Below are 16,885 nucleotides of genomic sequence, written 5' to 3'. Positions count from 1 at the left end.
TATTTTCTGTGCCTTGCAGTCATGGTCAGTAAAGAGTGAGTGGTGGCGTGGACCCAATGTGAGCTAGAAGAACAGGGAGGTGGGTTTAGAGATCCCATCAAACCTTGACACCAATATTTTTTGGTTACAAAACATCTGTGGACCTTTTTTTTTTTTATATATACCTTTATTGTCTCATACAACAATGACAGTCCAGGGGGACTTCCATGTGGTCAATGTTCCCAACATCATTCACAACCATTCTTCTATGTAGAGGAGTTAAAGTTCTTGTCAAAGCTGTATCTAAGCCTATGATATTGTCTGCTAAGCCAATGTATCTAAGCCTATTATGTGTATTACTTGAAGAACAACTCTAAGCAGCCAGGTTATCCTGTGGGATTTTGGGATTGGCCCCAGATATTTCCATTTGCCACGGAGGAAGAAGACTCACAATATTGTGAATTGACATTTTATTCATGATGAAGTAACGTAAATCATATCTGTGAATCTGTCGGCACCATGGTCTGATCGAAATGCACATGTGCAAAGGTCCTACACCAACGTGGAAGTCCAGAGCAATGCTAGCATATCTCGATGTGTACCATGTTTTAAGTATCCTGGAGGTTTGAAAAAGAGAGCCCAGCGCTCTCGAAACGCGCTACCTGTGGATATACACCAATAAAATTTGCTTCTATACTTATGGTCTGCGCGGTGACATATCTCCCTTTTTCATTTGGATTCTATACATGTTTATGAGGGACTTGGGGTAGTTACCATTGGCTGAATCTTCATCGGTTATGTAATATGTATCACCAGCCTGAACCTACAGGGTGACTAAAATGACATCAAACCTAGCTAGATGTTACCCCCATAGTGGTGGGCACGCTCAGATAAAGCTTTAATCTGGGAACACAAGGAACCCGGAGAAGACACTATCATTATTCTCAATCCCAATCATGCCATTGTAATCATTGACAGACAACCACACCTCTTGGCCTTTCTCCAGCTGGGCCAGCACCCCCCCAGATGTGACCTGAAAGGTGTTGGACATGTGGTCACAGAAGCTAGCCTTTTCTTCATTGGCTGCATACAGAGTGACACATAGATTGGAGGAATGAGAGGCGTGATACACAAAGTAATACAGTCCAGGGATCCGGCACACAAATTTCCCCGTGTTGACATCATAGTCCTGGTGGTCATTAGTGATGATTCTGTTGAATATGATTGGTGAGTTCTTCGTAGGATTTACTTCAGTTGCTCTCGCCATTGTAAAAGCCGATTGGTACTGGCGCTTGTGGTTGCCTGGCATTCCGTTGTCCCCAGGGGGGCCTTGCTCCCCTTTGTCTCCCGGAGGGCCTGGAGGTCCCTTGGGCCCATTTTTTCCCATTGGGCCTGGTGGCCCCTTTATTCCCTTTTCACCTTTTGGACTGGGCGAATGGATGCTGGCTGGAATCCCTGTAAGATAACAATAGGACATCCGAGCAAGATGTGAGACAGAAGTCAGCAGAACAAAACATGAGCTTTATAAACAAAGGAGGCTGATCGATCAACCCTTTATTAAGGAAAAACTACAGAAAAAGGTTAAAGCTGAGATCTACCACCATTATTATTATTATCCAGTACATATCCGCTGACATTATCTATAGAGAAAGTAAGAGCTGGCCCAGTACTGAACCTCAAGGAACCTTGATAAGTCAAGAGGAAGAAGAGCTTACAAGACAGACACTCTGACAATGCTGAGGAGAAGCAGGAGAGGACAGTGGCCTGTAAACCAATGGAACAGAGATCCAGAAACGAACAGTGATATGTGACTCAGAGGTGTGAAAAACAAGAAGAGGACAGTGACCTGTGACCCAAAGGTGCGGAAAATAAGGAGAGGACAGTGACCTGTGACCCAAAGGTGCGGAAAATAAGGAGGGGACAGTGACCTGTGACCCAAAGGTGCGGAAAATAAGGAGAGGACAGTGACCTGTGACCCAAAGGTGCGAAAAATAAGGAGAGGATAGTGACCTGTGACCCAAAGGTGCGAAAAATAAGGAGAGGACAGTGACCTGTGACCCAAAGGTGCGAAAAATAAGGAGAGGATAGTGACCTGTGACCCAAAGGTGCGAAAAATAAGGAGAGGATAGTGACCTGTGAACCAAAGGTAAAAAAAACAAAAACAAGGAGTGGATAGTGACCTGTAAGCAAAGGTGGGGAGAACCAAAAGGGGACGGTGACCTGTAAGCCAATCGAATGGAGAACCAGTAAAGGACAATGACCTGTAACCCAAAGGTGCAGAAAACCAGGAGGGGGCAGTGACCTGTGACCCAAAGGTGCGGAAAATAAGGAGGGGACAGTGACCTGTGACCCAAAGGTGCGGAAAATAAGGAGGGGACAGTGACCTGTGACCCAAAGGTGCTGAAAATAAGGAGGGGACAGTGACCTGTGACCCAAAGGTGCGGAAAATAAGGAGGGGACAGTGACCTGTGACCCAAAGGTGCGGAAAATAAGGAGAGGACAGTGACCTGTGACCCAAAGGTGCGGAAAATAAGGAGGGGACAGTGACCTGTGACCCAAAGGTGCGGAAAATAAGGAGAGGACAGTGACCTGTGACCCAAAGGTGCGAAAAATAAGGAGAGGATAGTGACCTGTGACCCAAAGGTGCGAAAAATAAGGAGAGGATAGTGACCTGTGAACCAAAGGTAAAAAAACAAAAACAAGGAGTGGATAGTGACCTGTAAGCAAAGGTGGGGAGAACCAAAAGGGGACGGTGACCTGTAAGCCAATCGAATGGAGAACCAGTAAAGGACAATGACCTGTAACCCAAAGGTGCAGAAAACCAGGAGGGGGCAGTGACCTGTGAGCTCAGGCTAGACCAGGCTGGACAGAGAACCCGCATAAGCTCTTCACAGGGAGATGTCATATCATTAGGAATATTCTGCATGGAAAAGACGTTACCTTTCTCTCCTTTCGCTCCTTTTTGCCCATCTCGTCCATCTCTTCCTGGGATTCCCGGGATTCCTGGCATACCTGGCATTGCGGAGATACAGGGAACATCTGAACTCTCCACCCAGGTGAGAAGAGTCAGGAGAAGGATCCCGGGCCCCAACAACATGATTGAGGTTCTCTGTATGGCTAGAAAATGAGGGTCATTAACAAAGGAATAATGGTGGATTCTGTACTCCATATATATATATGTTTCTATGCACAAAGGTTTTCATTTCAAGTGTAAACCGTCTTTATTAAAATGTCAATGTTTCAGCATCACCAAGACCAGTATAAAGGGACATTTAGTGGCCACCAGTCACTGGAAACCAGTTCAGGTTTATAAGATATTAGTTCTTAGTCAATCGATCACCTCTGAAGCTAAGTCATCAGGAAAGAATGGTTTTAGTAACTAAAGGAAGGTGCAATATCTAGAGGAAGGTGCAATATCTAGAGGATGGTGCAATATCTAGAGGATGGTACAGTCACTGGAAGAAGGTGCAATTTCTAGAGGAAGGGGCAATATCTAGAGGAAGGTGCAATATCTAGAGGATGGTACAGTCACTGGAAGAAGGTGCAATATCTAGAGGATGGTACAGTCACTGGAAGAAGGTGCAATATCTAGAGGATGGTACAGTCACTGGAAGAAGGTGCAATATCTAGAGGAAGGTGCAATATCTAAAGGATGGTTCCGTCACCTCTAGAGGATGGGGGGGGGGGGGGGGGGGGTCACTAGAAGAAGGTGTAGTATCTAGAAGAAGGTGCAGTATCTAGAGCAGTGCTTCTCAATTCCAGTCCTCAGGCCTCACCAACAGGTCATGTTTTGAGGATTTCCCATACAGAGAACACCTGTGATAATACCTGATGCACTGAGTATAATTATATCACCTGTGATAATACCTGATGCACTGAGTATAATTATATCACCTGTGATAATACCTGATGCACTGAGTATAATTATATCACCTGTGATAATACCTGATGCACTGGGTATAATTATATCACCTGTTAAATACTAAGGAAATCCTCTAAATATGACCTGTTGGTGAGGCCTGAGGACTGGAATTGAGAAGCATTGGTCTAGAGGATGGTACAGTCACTGGAAGAAGGTGTAATATCTAGAAAAAGGTGCAGTCACTGGAAAGAGATGCATTATCTAGAGGATGTACAGTCACTGGAAGAAGGTGTAATATCTAGAGGATGTACAGTCACTGGAAGAAGGTGTAATATCTAGAAGAAGGTGCAGTCACTTGATGAAGGTGTAATATTTCGAGGAAGTCACTAGAGGAAGGTGCAAAGCTGAAGCTTTGGCTGCCCAGGCATGATGGGAGTTGTAGTTTTGCAACAGCTAGAAAGCCAAGGTTTCCTACCCCTGATCTAGAAGATGCTGCAGCCACAGGGGGGTCACTAGAAGAAGGAGTAATATCTATAGGAAGGTGCCATCACAGACAAAGGTGTAGTAAACACAGAGTGACCATCTCTCTGCTGATATAATTAACCCTTGCTCTGCCTCCTGTCAGGTCTATAGATATAACCTTCTACCTCCCCACCACATATGCCCCCTGGTTGCCACTCACCTCAGGCTGTAGACTCTTCTCTGGACAGTTCTAGAGCTGGTGTTATCCACGGCTGCCAGTATTCGCTTAGTGTCATGTCTTCTTTCCTCCTCCATGGCTGGTGCTGACACTGGGACTTTCTCTTCTGCTTTCCCCATCTGGAACAAGAACCACAAGTTCAGTTTCTTATAAGAAACATAGAAGTGGAAAATGTTGAACATGAAAAACTTTCACTTCCTTGTGGAGAGAAGCCGGCAGCTTCCCATATCTAATGCACCACAACTTTAATAGGGTCATAAACAGTTCCTGGTATTGCCGGCCCCAGTAACTCTATAGCAGGACCCCATCCCCTTCCAGATGGTGGTAACATTGATTGGTTTAGGATCTTTAAGCATTTATTGGCATTGGACTGAGCCCTACCTAATGTCATCACAGCGTGGCCCCTGAATACTGTGCAGCCCCTGGTCTCTGGTCATGGCCGTAGCAGGTGGCGGTTATGTATCTATAACCACAGGTTCCAATAAGGTCAGAGATGGGACTATTTTCCCTTTTAAGAACGTGCTGAAAACTCATTTTAGGACCACAAACCAGAGCTATCAGCTATAGTGTCATCCCATTCCCTGATATTAAGAGTATTCCAGAAACCTATTTTTTTACATTTCTTTAGTAGAATATCTAATGTTGTGAATTTTTTTTTTTTTTTTTTTTTTTTTTTAAATAGGAGAAAGGTGTAATTGGTGTAATTCTGATGTTACCATTAGAATAGACATTGCACTGGGGGAGCTGTCTGTGTCACTAGCACTGCAGCCTCCCCTGATCTCTATATAATACATGTTACCATTAGAATAGACATTACACTGGGGTGAGCTGTCTGTATCAGTGCTGCAGCCTCCCCTGATGTCTATAAATATGTTAGTATTTGAACTTTTTTATGGCAGCAGCACTAGTGAGATAGACAGTTTCCCCCAGTGTAATGTATATTCTAATGGTAACATGTATTATATAGACATCATGGGAGGCTGCAGCACTAGTGACACAGACAGCTCTCCCAGTGTAACGTCTATTCTAATGGTAACATGTATTATATACACATCAGGGGAGGCTGCAGCACTAGTGACACAGACAGCTCTCCCCAGTGTAATGTCTATTCTAATGGTAACATGTATTATATAGAGATCATGGGAGGCTGCAGCACTAGTGACACAGACAGCTCCCCCAGTGTAATGTCTATTCTAATGGTAACATGTATTATATAGAGATCAGGGGAGGCTGCAGCACTAGTGACACAGACAGCTCCCCCAGTGTAATGTCTATTCTAATGGTAACATGTATTATATAGAGATCAGGGGAGGCTGCAGCACTAGTGACACAGACAGCTCCCCCAGTGTAATGTATATTCTAATGGTAACATGTATTGTATAGACATCAGGGGAGGCTACAGCACTAGTGACACAGACAGCTTCCCCCAGTGTAATGTCTATTCTAATGGTGATGTGTATTATATAGACATCAGGGGAGGCTGCAGCACTAGTGACACAGACAGCTCCCCCAATGTAATGTCTATTCTAATGGTGATGTGTATTATATAGACATCAGGGGAGGCTGCAGCACTAGTGACATAGACAGCTTCCCCCAGTATAATGTCTATTCTAATGGTAACATGTAATATATAGACATCAGGGGAGGCTACAGCACTAGTGACACAGACAGCTTCCCCCAGTGTAATGTCTATTCTAATGGTGATGTGTATTATATAGACATCAGGGGAGGCTGCAGCACTAGTGACACAGACAGCTCCCCCAATGTAATGTCTATTCTAATGGTGATGTGTATTATATAGACATCAGGGGAGGCTGCAGCACTAGTGACATAGACAGCTTCCCCCAGTATAATGTCTATTCTAATGGTAACATGTCATATATAGGCTGGGTTCACACACAGTATATTTCAGGCAGTATTTGGTCCTCATGTCAGGTCCTCATAGCAACCAAAACCAGAAGTGGATTGAAAGCACAGAAAGGCTCTGTTCACATAATGTTGTAATTGAGTGGATGGCCGTCATTTAATGGTAAATATTTGCTGTTATCTTAAAACAACGGCTGTTATATTGAAATAATGGCAGTTATTTACCGTTATATGGCGGCCATCCACTCAATTTCAACATTATGTGAACATAGCCTTTTTGTGTTTTTAATCCACTCCTGGTTTTGGTTGCTATGAGGACCAAATACTGCCTGAAATATAGTGTGTGAACCCAGCCTTAGACATCAGGGGAGGCTGCAGCACTAGTGACACAGACAGCTTCCCCCAGTGTAATGTCTATTCTAATGGTAACATCTATTATATAGATATCAGGGTAGGCTGCAGCACTAGTGACACAGACAGCTCCCCCAGTGTAATGTATATTCTAATGGTAACATGTAATATATAGACATCAGGGGACGCTGCAGCACTAGTGACACAGACAGCTCCCCCAGTGCAATGTCTATTCTAATGGTAACGTATTATATAGACATCAGGGGAGGCTACAGCACTAGTGACACAGTCAGCTCCCCCCAGTGTAATGTCTATTCTAATGGTGATGTGTATTATATAGACATCAGGGGAGGCTGCAGCACTAGTGATACAGACAGCTCCCCCAGTGTAATGTATATTCTAATGGTAACATGTATTATATAGACAGGGGAGGCTACAGCACTAGTGACACAGACAGCTCTCCCAGTGTAATGTCTATTGTAATGGTAACATGTAATATATAGACATCAGGGGAGGCTACAGCACTAGTGATATGTAACTGAGCTGGGACCAGGGTTTGTGCAGTCCTAGACACACACACATATATACACACACACACATTTTCTTTAATAAAATTATATTACAAAGTTATAGACATTCAATGAACTAATGTAAATAAAATAAAAATGAAAGATTTCAGCAGATACCATTGACAGCTACACCAGGCTGTGTAAGATCTGTGTATTACAAATCGTGGGGTAACATCTTTCTTGTCTCTAAGCAACCTCATATTAAAAGAAACTTTTTGGATTGTGTTGACTCATTAGATTTTGTACTCCATTCCTTCTGCAAAAGCTATTTTGTGAAATCTTGCAGTGTCTTAGTACTCGTGTCCCAGCTGCTACTGTTGTATATAGTTGTTGTGTGAGTTTTTTCTGTAAAAGATGGAGTCTGTATCTGGGTATTGTGAGCTTAACATGTATTAATTGCCATTTTGTCTGTTACACTGCCGAACCTGCATACACTGAGGTATTATGGATGTGCCGGAGTGAACACTGCTCTATATTGTCATCACTGTGGAGCTATCTAAGTTAAGGATGTAGAATCTTGGTCACATGACCTTTCATCTGGGCTAGAAGAGACTTGAGGGAGGTTCAACTCTGTTTTCCAGGTTTGAGCCAATCAATGCAAGTCCAATTCTCTCTCACCAGAGAGCTGCATTATAGTCCTGGCTAGACCAGAGAAGAGATGTCTTCTCCAGTGTACTCCAGTCTGCTAGGCCCCACTGGTCTCCTCTATCTTCCGATTCCAGTGATGTCACATCACCAGGAGCTGCCTGCTCAGCCAATCAGTGTCATGCCTCAGTGAATGAATGAGCGGCTGTTTCCTGTGGCAATGTAATGTCTGAGGAACCAGGAGATAGAGGATACACACAGGTGTGTACAACTAGTTTAATCTGGTTACACCTCCTGCTGTCCTTTTTTTTTTTTTCCTGGACAACCCCTTTAAGAGTGGGATATTAAATTCTAGTCTTTATTAAATCCATCCATGGTTCCTGGATTACATGTCTGGATTTCCACGTGGTCTGCGAGAAGTTTCCCAGGACTGGATCCATCTTTTCCCAGCACCCGGGGAGGAGAGGCACAGAGTGGAGCAGATTTCAAAGCCTGCAGCCTGATGAGCAGAATGCAGATAGGAACAAAGCCATTTGCTTCATTGCTGCTATAGATTCGCTCATGTCTAATGAGGAGGAAATAGCTGCCTGTAGAGCTCAGAAACAGGATTGTGTGAAGGAGCATATCTGTATAAAGGAACAAACACATCTTTGCTGCACTGTAGCTTCCCATCAGCCCGGCGGCCTCCATAATTCTTACACGCTACATTTATGTTTAGAGCAACCAGGACTCTTTCTAGAGCAGCCGCCCTACTAAACTAAGTACTCGGGGGAGAAGGATCATCAGAAGAGGTGACCAAGAAGCCAATGGTCTGGACTCCAAAGATCCAGTGTGTAGATGGGAGAAACTTCCAGAAGGTCATCACTGCAGCCTCCACCAATCTGGGCTTGCTCTGGAACACAGAAGCAACCCCCTTGCTCTGGAACACAGAAGCAGCAGCTAGAGCTGGATAGTCGCCAGATAGGAACTATCGTTCGCCTGCCAATTATTGGAGGTGTATGGCCACGTTACTGGGGATAGAGATTGTAGGTATTATAAAGATTTCTATCATCCTGTTCTTACTTACCATTCTGGGGTATTGGGGCCAAATGATGGAAATGATGGAAACAAGGAGCAACTTAACAATATGTGACATAGTGGCCGGAGCTGAAGACTTCACAGGTGGATTGTGTATGGAGTAATGAAGAACTCAGAGATGGAAGGTTGAAGCAGTTTATTGTGGGAAGAACAGAGAATATGGGCAGCTGTAGGACACACAGAATATGCTCGAGTCTTTCGGCATTTGAATACTGGTTACTGAAGAAGTTTGATGTAGCCCTAGGGAGTCCTGGAAAACATGGATACGGCCTATGGCCTATAGGAGTCTTTAGGGCCAGATCCAACTTCAGACTAGAGCATGCTCGAGTTGTCCTCATCTGTAATCAACAGGCAAGCTGGAAGTGACAGGCCTATAGATGGGTGGCCCTTAGGGGCCCGCCCGCAGAGCGGCACCACAGTATGTGTATGTAATATGTGTGGATAAAGGCCTTATTCCAAGGAACCATTATCGTTCTTAAAATCGCTCCAACGACCGTGGAATTGGTGTAAACGAGCGAACGACAAAGGCGAAATCGTTCTATTGTCGTTCAAAATTTTTTCAGCGTTTTTCAGCGTGTCGAAAAAAAATCGTTGGTCTTTGAAAGATAATTCGCTAATCGGTTTATAAAATTAGAAATCTTTCAGTCGTTCGTAAAAAGGTTTTAAAAAAAGTAGGTGTGTAGTATGGTCATGATCACCCCGGTCAACGTTTTAAACCATGTAACAACCGCAAAATAATCTTTACACTACATATATCGTTCACGTTACCGCGTGTGTTATGTGTTATCGTTAATGAGCGGTCCTTGGAGCGAGTTTATGAACGATAATCGTTCCGTGGAATAGGGCCTTCTCACAAGCCAGGGTCTGCATACCAGGCTCTTTTTCTGGGCTAGTACGGGGGAACCAGTCCCACCAGTGCCGGTCATATTGTCCTCATTCACTTCGAGGGAAGAGCAGGAAGCCACTGAAGATGCTACTGATGTCTTTTCCAGCGATTCTTCGGTTTTTGGCATCTGTTTCTATCCACACTTGATCCCCAATGTCCAGATTGAGGACTGAGCCCCCCGAGTTCACCTGAGGCTGACTGCGGGCATTGCGGTCACAGAAGCTCAGCAGCTTCTTTCCAGCCTCTTGACTTTTCTTCATCCAGATCTGAAGACATAGGTCCCCCAGCGAGACCACCTGGAATGTGAAGTAGTAATATCCGGGCTCCGAGCAGGTGAACTCCCCCGTCTCCTTATTGTAGACGTTCTCCTCATTGGTGATGATTTCGGTAAATAGCAGGCGGTTTCCATTGAGTTTGGGATGGATGGCGGAGAACGCTGCCTTGTGCTGAGCTCTTGTGTCCGCCATTGCTCCTTTGATCCCCTTTTTGCCTTGATCTCCTGGCGCCCCTGGGGGGCCCTCGGATCCTATGTAGCCTCTGTTACCAGGATCACCAGAGGTCCCAGGATCTCCAGCATCTCCTTTACTTCCTGTCAGTCCCTGGAAATGGCCAGGGGCCCCTAAAGGAGGCAAGAATAGAAGATGTCATAAGATGTGTGGTCAACGCTGACATCATACGCCTGGATTGTTTGCATTGTCCATCCCATAATAAATCTCCTCACAGCAGGAAACCCCCAGAAGTTCATGATCTGGTGGGAGACACGTATGACCTGACAGTTAGCAGGAGACACGTATGACACATGACACTCTGGTAGGAGACATGTATGACACTCTGGTGGGAGACATGTATGACAGATGACACTCTGGTAGGAGACATGTATGACACTCTGGTGGGAGACATGTATGACACATGACACTCTGGTAGGAGACATGTATGACACTCTGGCAGGAGACATGTATGACACATGACACTATGGTAGGAGACATGTAGGAGACATGTATGACACTCTGGTGGGAGACATGTATGACACGTGACACTCTGGTAGGAGACATGTAGGAGACATGTATGACACATGACACTCTGGTGGGAGACATGTATGACACATGACACTCTGGTGGGAGACATGTATGACACATGACACTCTGGTGGGAGACATGTATGACCTTACAGGTGGCAGGAGACACGTATGACACATGACACTCTGATGGGAGACATGTATGACACATGACACTCTGGTAGGAGACATGTATGACACATGACACTCTGGTAGGAGACATGTAGGAGACATGTATGACACATGACACTCTGGTGGGAGACATGTATGACACATGACACTCTGGTGGGAGACATGTATGACACATGACACTCTGGTGGGAGACATGTATGACCTTACAGGTGGCAGGAGACACGTATGACACATGACACTCTGATGGGAGACATGTATGACACATGACACTCTGGTGAGAGACATGTATGACACATGACACTCTGGTGGGAGACATGTATGACACTCTGGTGGGAGACATGTATGACACTCTGGTGGGAGACATGTATGACACATGACACTCTGGTGGGAGACATGTATGACACATGACACTCTGGTGGGAGACATGTATGACACATGACACTCTGGTGGGAGACATGTATGACACATGACACTCTGGTGGGAGACATGTATGACACATGACACTGGTGGGAGACATGTAGGAGACATGTATGACACATGACACTCTGGTGGGAGACATGTAGGAGACATGTATGACACATGACACTCTGGTGGGAGACATGTATGACACATGACACTCTGGTGGGAGACATGTATGACACATGACACTCTGGTAGGAGACATGTATGACACTCTGGTGGGAGACATGTATGACACATGACACTCTGGTGGGAGATGTGTATGACACATGACACTCTGGATGGAGACGTATATGACATATGACACTCTGGTGAGGAGCACATTACCTGGGTCTCCTTGATCTCCTTTCTGTCCAGGTCGTCCATCCCTCCCTTGGTGACCCATGACGCCGTCCTTTCCTTTGGGAGCGTGACAGTCCTGTGACTGGCACCAAATCTGGTGAGGAAATCCCACCAGCAAAAGGGTGAGGAACGGCCAGAAGAACGTCATTGTGAAACAGCAAACCAAAGCCCTGAAGAAGATACCAAGATTATATAATATGCTGTACGGTAATAATGCTACTGATTCTGTATAATGTGGTGGAATACTATATATCACTGTATGATACATATATTAGGGCTGGGCGGTATACCACAAAAATACCAATACCGTCACTGGCGTCGGTTAACCGACCTCAACTTAGCCAGGACGGTATCTGCGGTATTTTTGCTTTCTATCTCCCTGTTAGAGTGCCCCCTCACTGCGCCCATCCTGTGAGAGCGCCCCCCGCACACACGCACGCCGCCTGGCATTAGCGCTGTACATTATGTGCAGGGGCGCTAATATCAGAGCGGGAGGTGGTGGAGGAGCAGCAGTGTAAGAAGGCCCCGCCCCCCGCAAGTCCCGTCCAAGCGCCCGCCCTCCTTACCCGTCCGGTCCCGTCTGAGGCTCCTCACCTGTCAGATACCACCCCACCCCCAGCGGTCCAGTCCCGTCCGATGCCCCCCACTGGTCCCGTCCTGTCCGAGGCCCCCCACCTCTCCCCTCCGAGGCTCCTCCCACACACACCCGGCCGGCGAACACTGCCCATGTTTTCCTGTGTGTGCAGGGACGCCGGCGTGTCAGAGCTGGAGGAGCAGCATTTGGGGGCGGCTGTCCTGTACTTCCCTAAGTAACAGTACAGGAGTGTAGCATAGGAGGAACGAATGGGCTGCAGCAGGCAGGATAAGTTATAGGAGACATCCTGCTGCAGCCCATTCATTCCTCCTATGCTACAGCCCTGTACTGTTACTAAGGGAACTACATTTCCCTGTATAGTCATACACCCCTGTCCCCCCTCTGTATAGTCATACACCCCTGTCCCCCCCCCCCCCTGTATAGTCATACACCCCTGTCCCCCCCTGTATAGTCATACACCCCTATCCCCCCTGTATAGTCATACACCCCTGTCCCCCCCTGTATAGTCATACACCCCTGTCCCCCCCTGTATAGTCATACACCCCTGCCCGCCCACCCCGCCTGTATAGTCATACGCCCCTGTCCCCCCCCTGTATAGTCATACACCCCTGCCCGCCCACCCCGCCTGTATAGTCATACACCCCTATCCCCCCTGTATAGTCATACACCCCTGTCCGTCCCCCCTGTATAGTCATACACCCCTGCCCCCCCCTGTATAGTCATACACCCCTGTCCCCCCCCCCCTGTATAGTCATACACCCCTGCCCCCCCCCCTGTATAGTCATACACCCCTGTCCCCCCCCCTGTATAGTCATACACCCCTGTCCCCCCTGTATAGTCATACACCCCTGTCCCCCCCCCTGTATAGTCATACACCCCTGTCCCCCCCCCTGTATAGTCATACACCCCTGTCCCCCCCCTGTATAGTTATACACCCCTGTCCGCCACCCCTGTATAGTTATACACCCCTGTCCCCCCCCCTGTATAGTCATACACCCCTGTCCCCCCCTGTATAGTCATACACCCCTGTCCCCCCCCTGTATAGTCATACACCCCTGTCCGTCCCCCCTGTATAGTCATACACCCCTGCCCGCCCACCCCGCCTGTATAGTCATACACCCCTGTCCGCCCACCCCGCCTGTATAGTCATACACCCCTGTCCGCCCACCCCGCCTGTATAGTCATACACCCCTATCCCCCCTGTATAGTCATACACCCCTGTCCGTCCCCCCTGTATAGTCATACACCCCTACCTCCCCTGTATAGTCATACACCCCCATCCCCCCCCCCCCACTGTATAGTCATACACCCCTGTCCGTCCCCCCTGTATAGTCATACACCCCTATCCCCCCTGTATAGTCATATACCCCTATCCCTCCTGTATAGTCATACACCCCTGTCCACCCCCTGCCTGTATAGTCATACACCCCTGTCCACCCCCCCCCCGTATAGTCATACACCCCTATCCGTCCCCTGTATAGTTATACACCCCTGTCCGCCACCCCTGTATAGTCATGCTCAGTGAGTTTTTTACTTTTTTGATATTGACAGTTTTTCATAGCAAGTGGGTGTGGTTTGCAAAAAGGGGCGTGTCATAATTATCGTTACCGCGGCTACATGTGCGATTAATCGCGATATTGATTTTGGCCCATATCGCCCAGCCCTAACATATATACTCTAATACTATATATATATTGCATTATATACTGTATTACTATAAATCCCTGTATAATATAATAGAATGTAATACTATATATATATATAACACTGTATGATACATCTATACTACACTATGATATATATACATTGTAAGGTGCAACACATTTTTCTATGACAAGAACGGCCGTTGTTTTAATTGCAAACAATGGTCGTTCTTGTCATCAAAAATGTTGTGTAAACATAGCCTAATACTATAAATCATTGCATAATATAATATACTGTAAAACTATATATATCTGTATGATATACTATGTATACTGTATGATACTATAATTTATACATCCCTAATTAGGACATGTCAGTTTTCTGCGGCCGCTATTCATTGAATATCAGCCGCAGAAAACCCTGTCAGTGCACACTATATTTCTGATGCGGATGTGCCCGCATCAGAACTCTGCGGGGCAAAAGATCATCTGGCCGGTACTGCAGGAGCGTCCGGGATGATCTTTTCAGGGAACAGCCGGGTCAAGGAACGGCCGGTCTGTTACTCAGTCTGAACATAGCCTCATGCTGCAATACTATATAATATATTATGCTGTAATACTATATAATGCTCTGTAATATAATATAATATGCTGTAATACTATATAGTTCTGTATAATATAATATACTGTAATACTATAGAATGCTGTACAATATAATATATGCTGTAATACTATATAATGCTGTATAATATAATATACTGTAATACTATAGAATGCTGTATAATATAATATATGCTGTAATACTATATAATGCTGTACAATATAATACATTCTGTAATACTATATAATGCTGTATAATATAATATAATATGCTGTAAGGGTGCGTTCACACCTACAGGATCTGCAGCAGATTTGATGCTGTGTTCAGTTATTTAAATGAAATCTGCTGCAGAAAATCAGCTGCGGATCCTGTAGGTGTGAACGCACCATAATACTATATAATGCTGTATAATATAATATGCTGTAATACTATAGAATGCTGTACAATATAATATATGCTGTAATACTATATAATGCTGTATAATATAATATGCTGTAATACTATATAATGCTGTATAGTATAATATAATATAATATAATATGCTGTAATACTATATAATGCTGTATAATATAATATAATATGCTGTAATACTATATAATGCTGTATAATATAATATAATATGCTGTAATACTATATAATGCTGTATAATATAATACAATATGCTGTAATACTATATAATGCTGTATAATATAATATGCTGTAATACTATATAATGCTGTATAATATAATATGCTGTAATACTATATAATGCTGTATAATATAATATGCTGTAATACTATATAATGCTGTATAATATAATATAATATAATATGCTGTAATACTATATAATGCTGTATAATATAATATAATATGCTGTAATACTATATAATGCTGTATAATATAATATAATATGCTGTAATACTATATAATGCTGTATAATATAATATAATATGCTGTAATACTATATAATGCTGTATAATATAATATAATATGCTGTAATACTATATAATGCTGTATAATATAATATAATATGCTGTAATACTATATAATGCTGTATAATATAATATAATATGCTGTAATACTATATAATGCTGTATAATATAATATAATATGCTGTAATACTATATAATGCTGTATAGTATAATATAATATGCTGTAATACTATATAATGCTGTATAATATAATCTAATATGCTGTAATACTATATAATGCTGTATAATATAATATAATATGCTGTAATACTATATAATTCTGTATAATATAATATGCTGTAATACTATATAATGCTGTATAATATAATATAATATGCTGTAATACTATATAATGCTGTATAATATAATATAATATGCTGTAATACTATATAATGCTGTATAATATAATATAAGAATTACTGTATAGCGCAGAAGAGATGAGCAGGCCCGGTGGCGGCAGGAGATGTGCTGCAGCCTCTGACCGCGCCGCTTTCTTCTTACTTCTGCTTCTTACACAATGTTAACAAAGAGGAAACCTCAGTCATGATAGCGGGTGTGAGGAAGGACTACAGGTCCCAGCAGAGTCAGGCTCTCCCTTGTGCATGATTTTGCTGCACATCCGATGCCCTGAACGGATTGAAGCTGAATAAAACTCTACTTTCGGATTGTCTTCATGGAGGTCTACAGTAAGATATCCTATCCGGGAATATTCCCCATAGAATGTGCAGTGTCCCAGGACCTGTGCCCCAGCTGCTGTATGTAATGTTGTGGTGTGGCTGAGAAATCTCTATAAATGCCTGTATCAGGCCTTATTGCCATATTGTCTGGTACACTGCCATACACCATGGGTAGTTATATTGCTCTTTACTACCATGACTGATGTGTAGGGCGCTGGTCACATGACCTTTCCTCAGACCAGGTTCAATGTTTCCTGGGTGAGAACCAATCACTTCAGCCACGTCTGGGGTCAAGGACCCCCCTATACTGATGCAGAGCTCCATGGGTATGGGGAGGAGGACATGTTATAGGGTCAGGCAGGAGGAAATTAGCGGAAGTGATAAGAAGAAGTCACTGATCACTGCTGACTCCAAATATCTCTGGTACAATCCAAAAATGACACAATTAACTTCTGCTATAAAATATATGAGAAATCGGAAGTACCACAAACTGCTCCCTGCCTGACACATTACACACCGCACACTCCTCACTACCGGATACATTACACACCGCACACT

The 16,885-nt window shown here is 44.3% G+C and overlaps 2 protein-coding genes across 2 annotated transcripts; both read right to left on the bottom strand.

Moving 5' to 3' along the window:
• Positions 1-434: 434 nt before the first annotated feature.
• Positions 435-4,650, bottom strand: C1QC (complement C1q C chain). The gene is made up of 3 exons (XM_069947314.1): positions 4,524-4,650; positions 2,920-3,096; positions 435-1,434 (listed from the first exon to the last, which is right to left on the bottom strand). The coding sequence occupies exons 2-3, from the start codon at positions 3,074-3,076 to the stop codon at positions 878-880; spliced, it is 714 nt and encodes a 237-aa protein (XP_069803415.1). The 5' UTR covers positions 3,077-3,096; positions 4,524-4,650; the 3' UTR covers positions 435-877.
• Positions 4,651-9,556: 4,906 nt separating this feature from the next.
• Positions 9,557-16,177, bottom strand: C1QA (complement C1q A chain). Its single transcript, XM_069947596.1, has 3 exons — positions 16,071-16,177; positions 11,847-12,031; positions 9,557-10,494 (listed from the first exon to the last, which is right to left on the bottom strand). Exons 2-3 carry the CDS (start codon positions 12,007-12,009, stop codon positions 9,923-9,925), a joined length of 735 nt encoding a protein of 244 aa, XP_069803697.1. The 5' UTR covers positions 12,010-12,031; positions 16,071-16,177; the 3' UTR covers positions 9,557-9,922.
• Between the last annotated feature and the right edge of the window lie 708 nt (positions 16,178-16,885).

This window comes from Dendropsophus ebraccatus, chromosome 12, assembly GCF_027789765.1.
Source record: "Dendropsophus ebraccatus isolate aDenEbr1 chromosome 12, aDenEbr1.pat, whole genome shotgun sequence".
Classification (NCBI taxonomy): Eukaryota; Metazoa; Chordata; class Amphibia; order Anura; family Hylidae; genus Dendropsophus; species Dendropsophus ebraccatus.
Note: the sequence above shows the minus strand (reverse complement) of the source record. Positions and strands in the feature narration are given on the sequence as shown.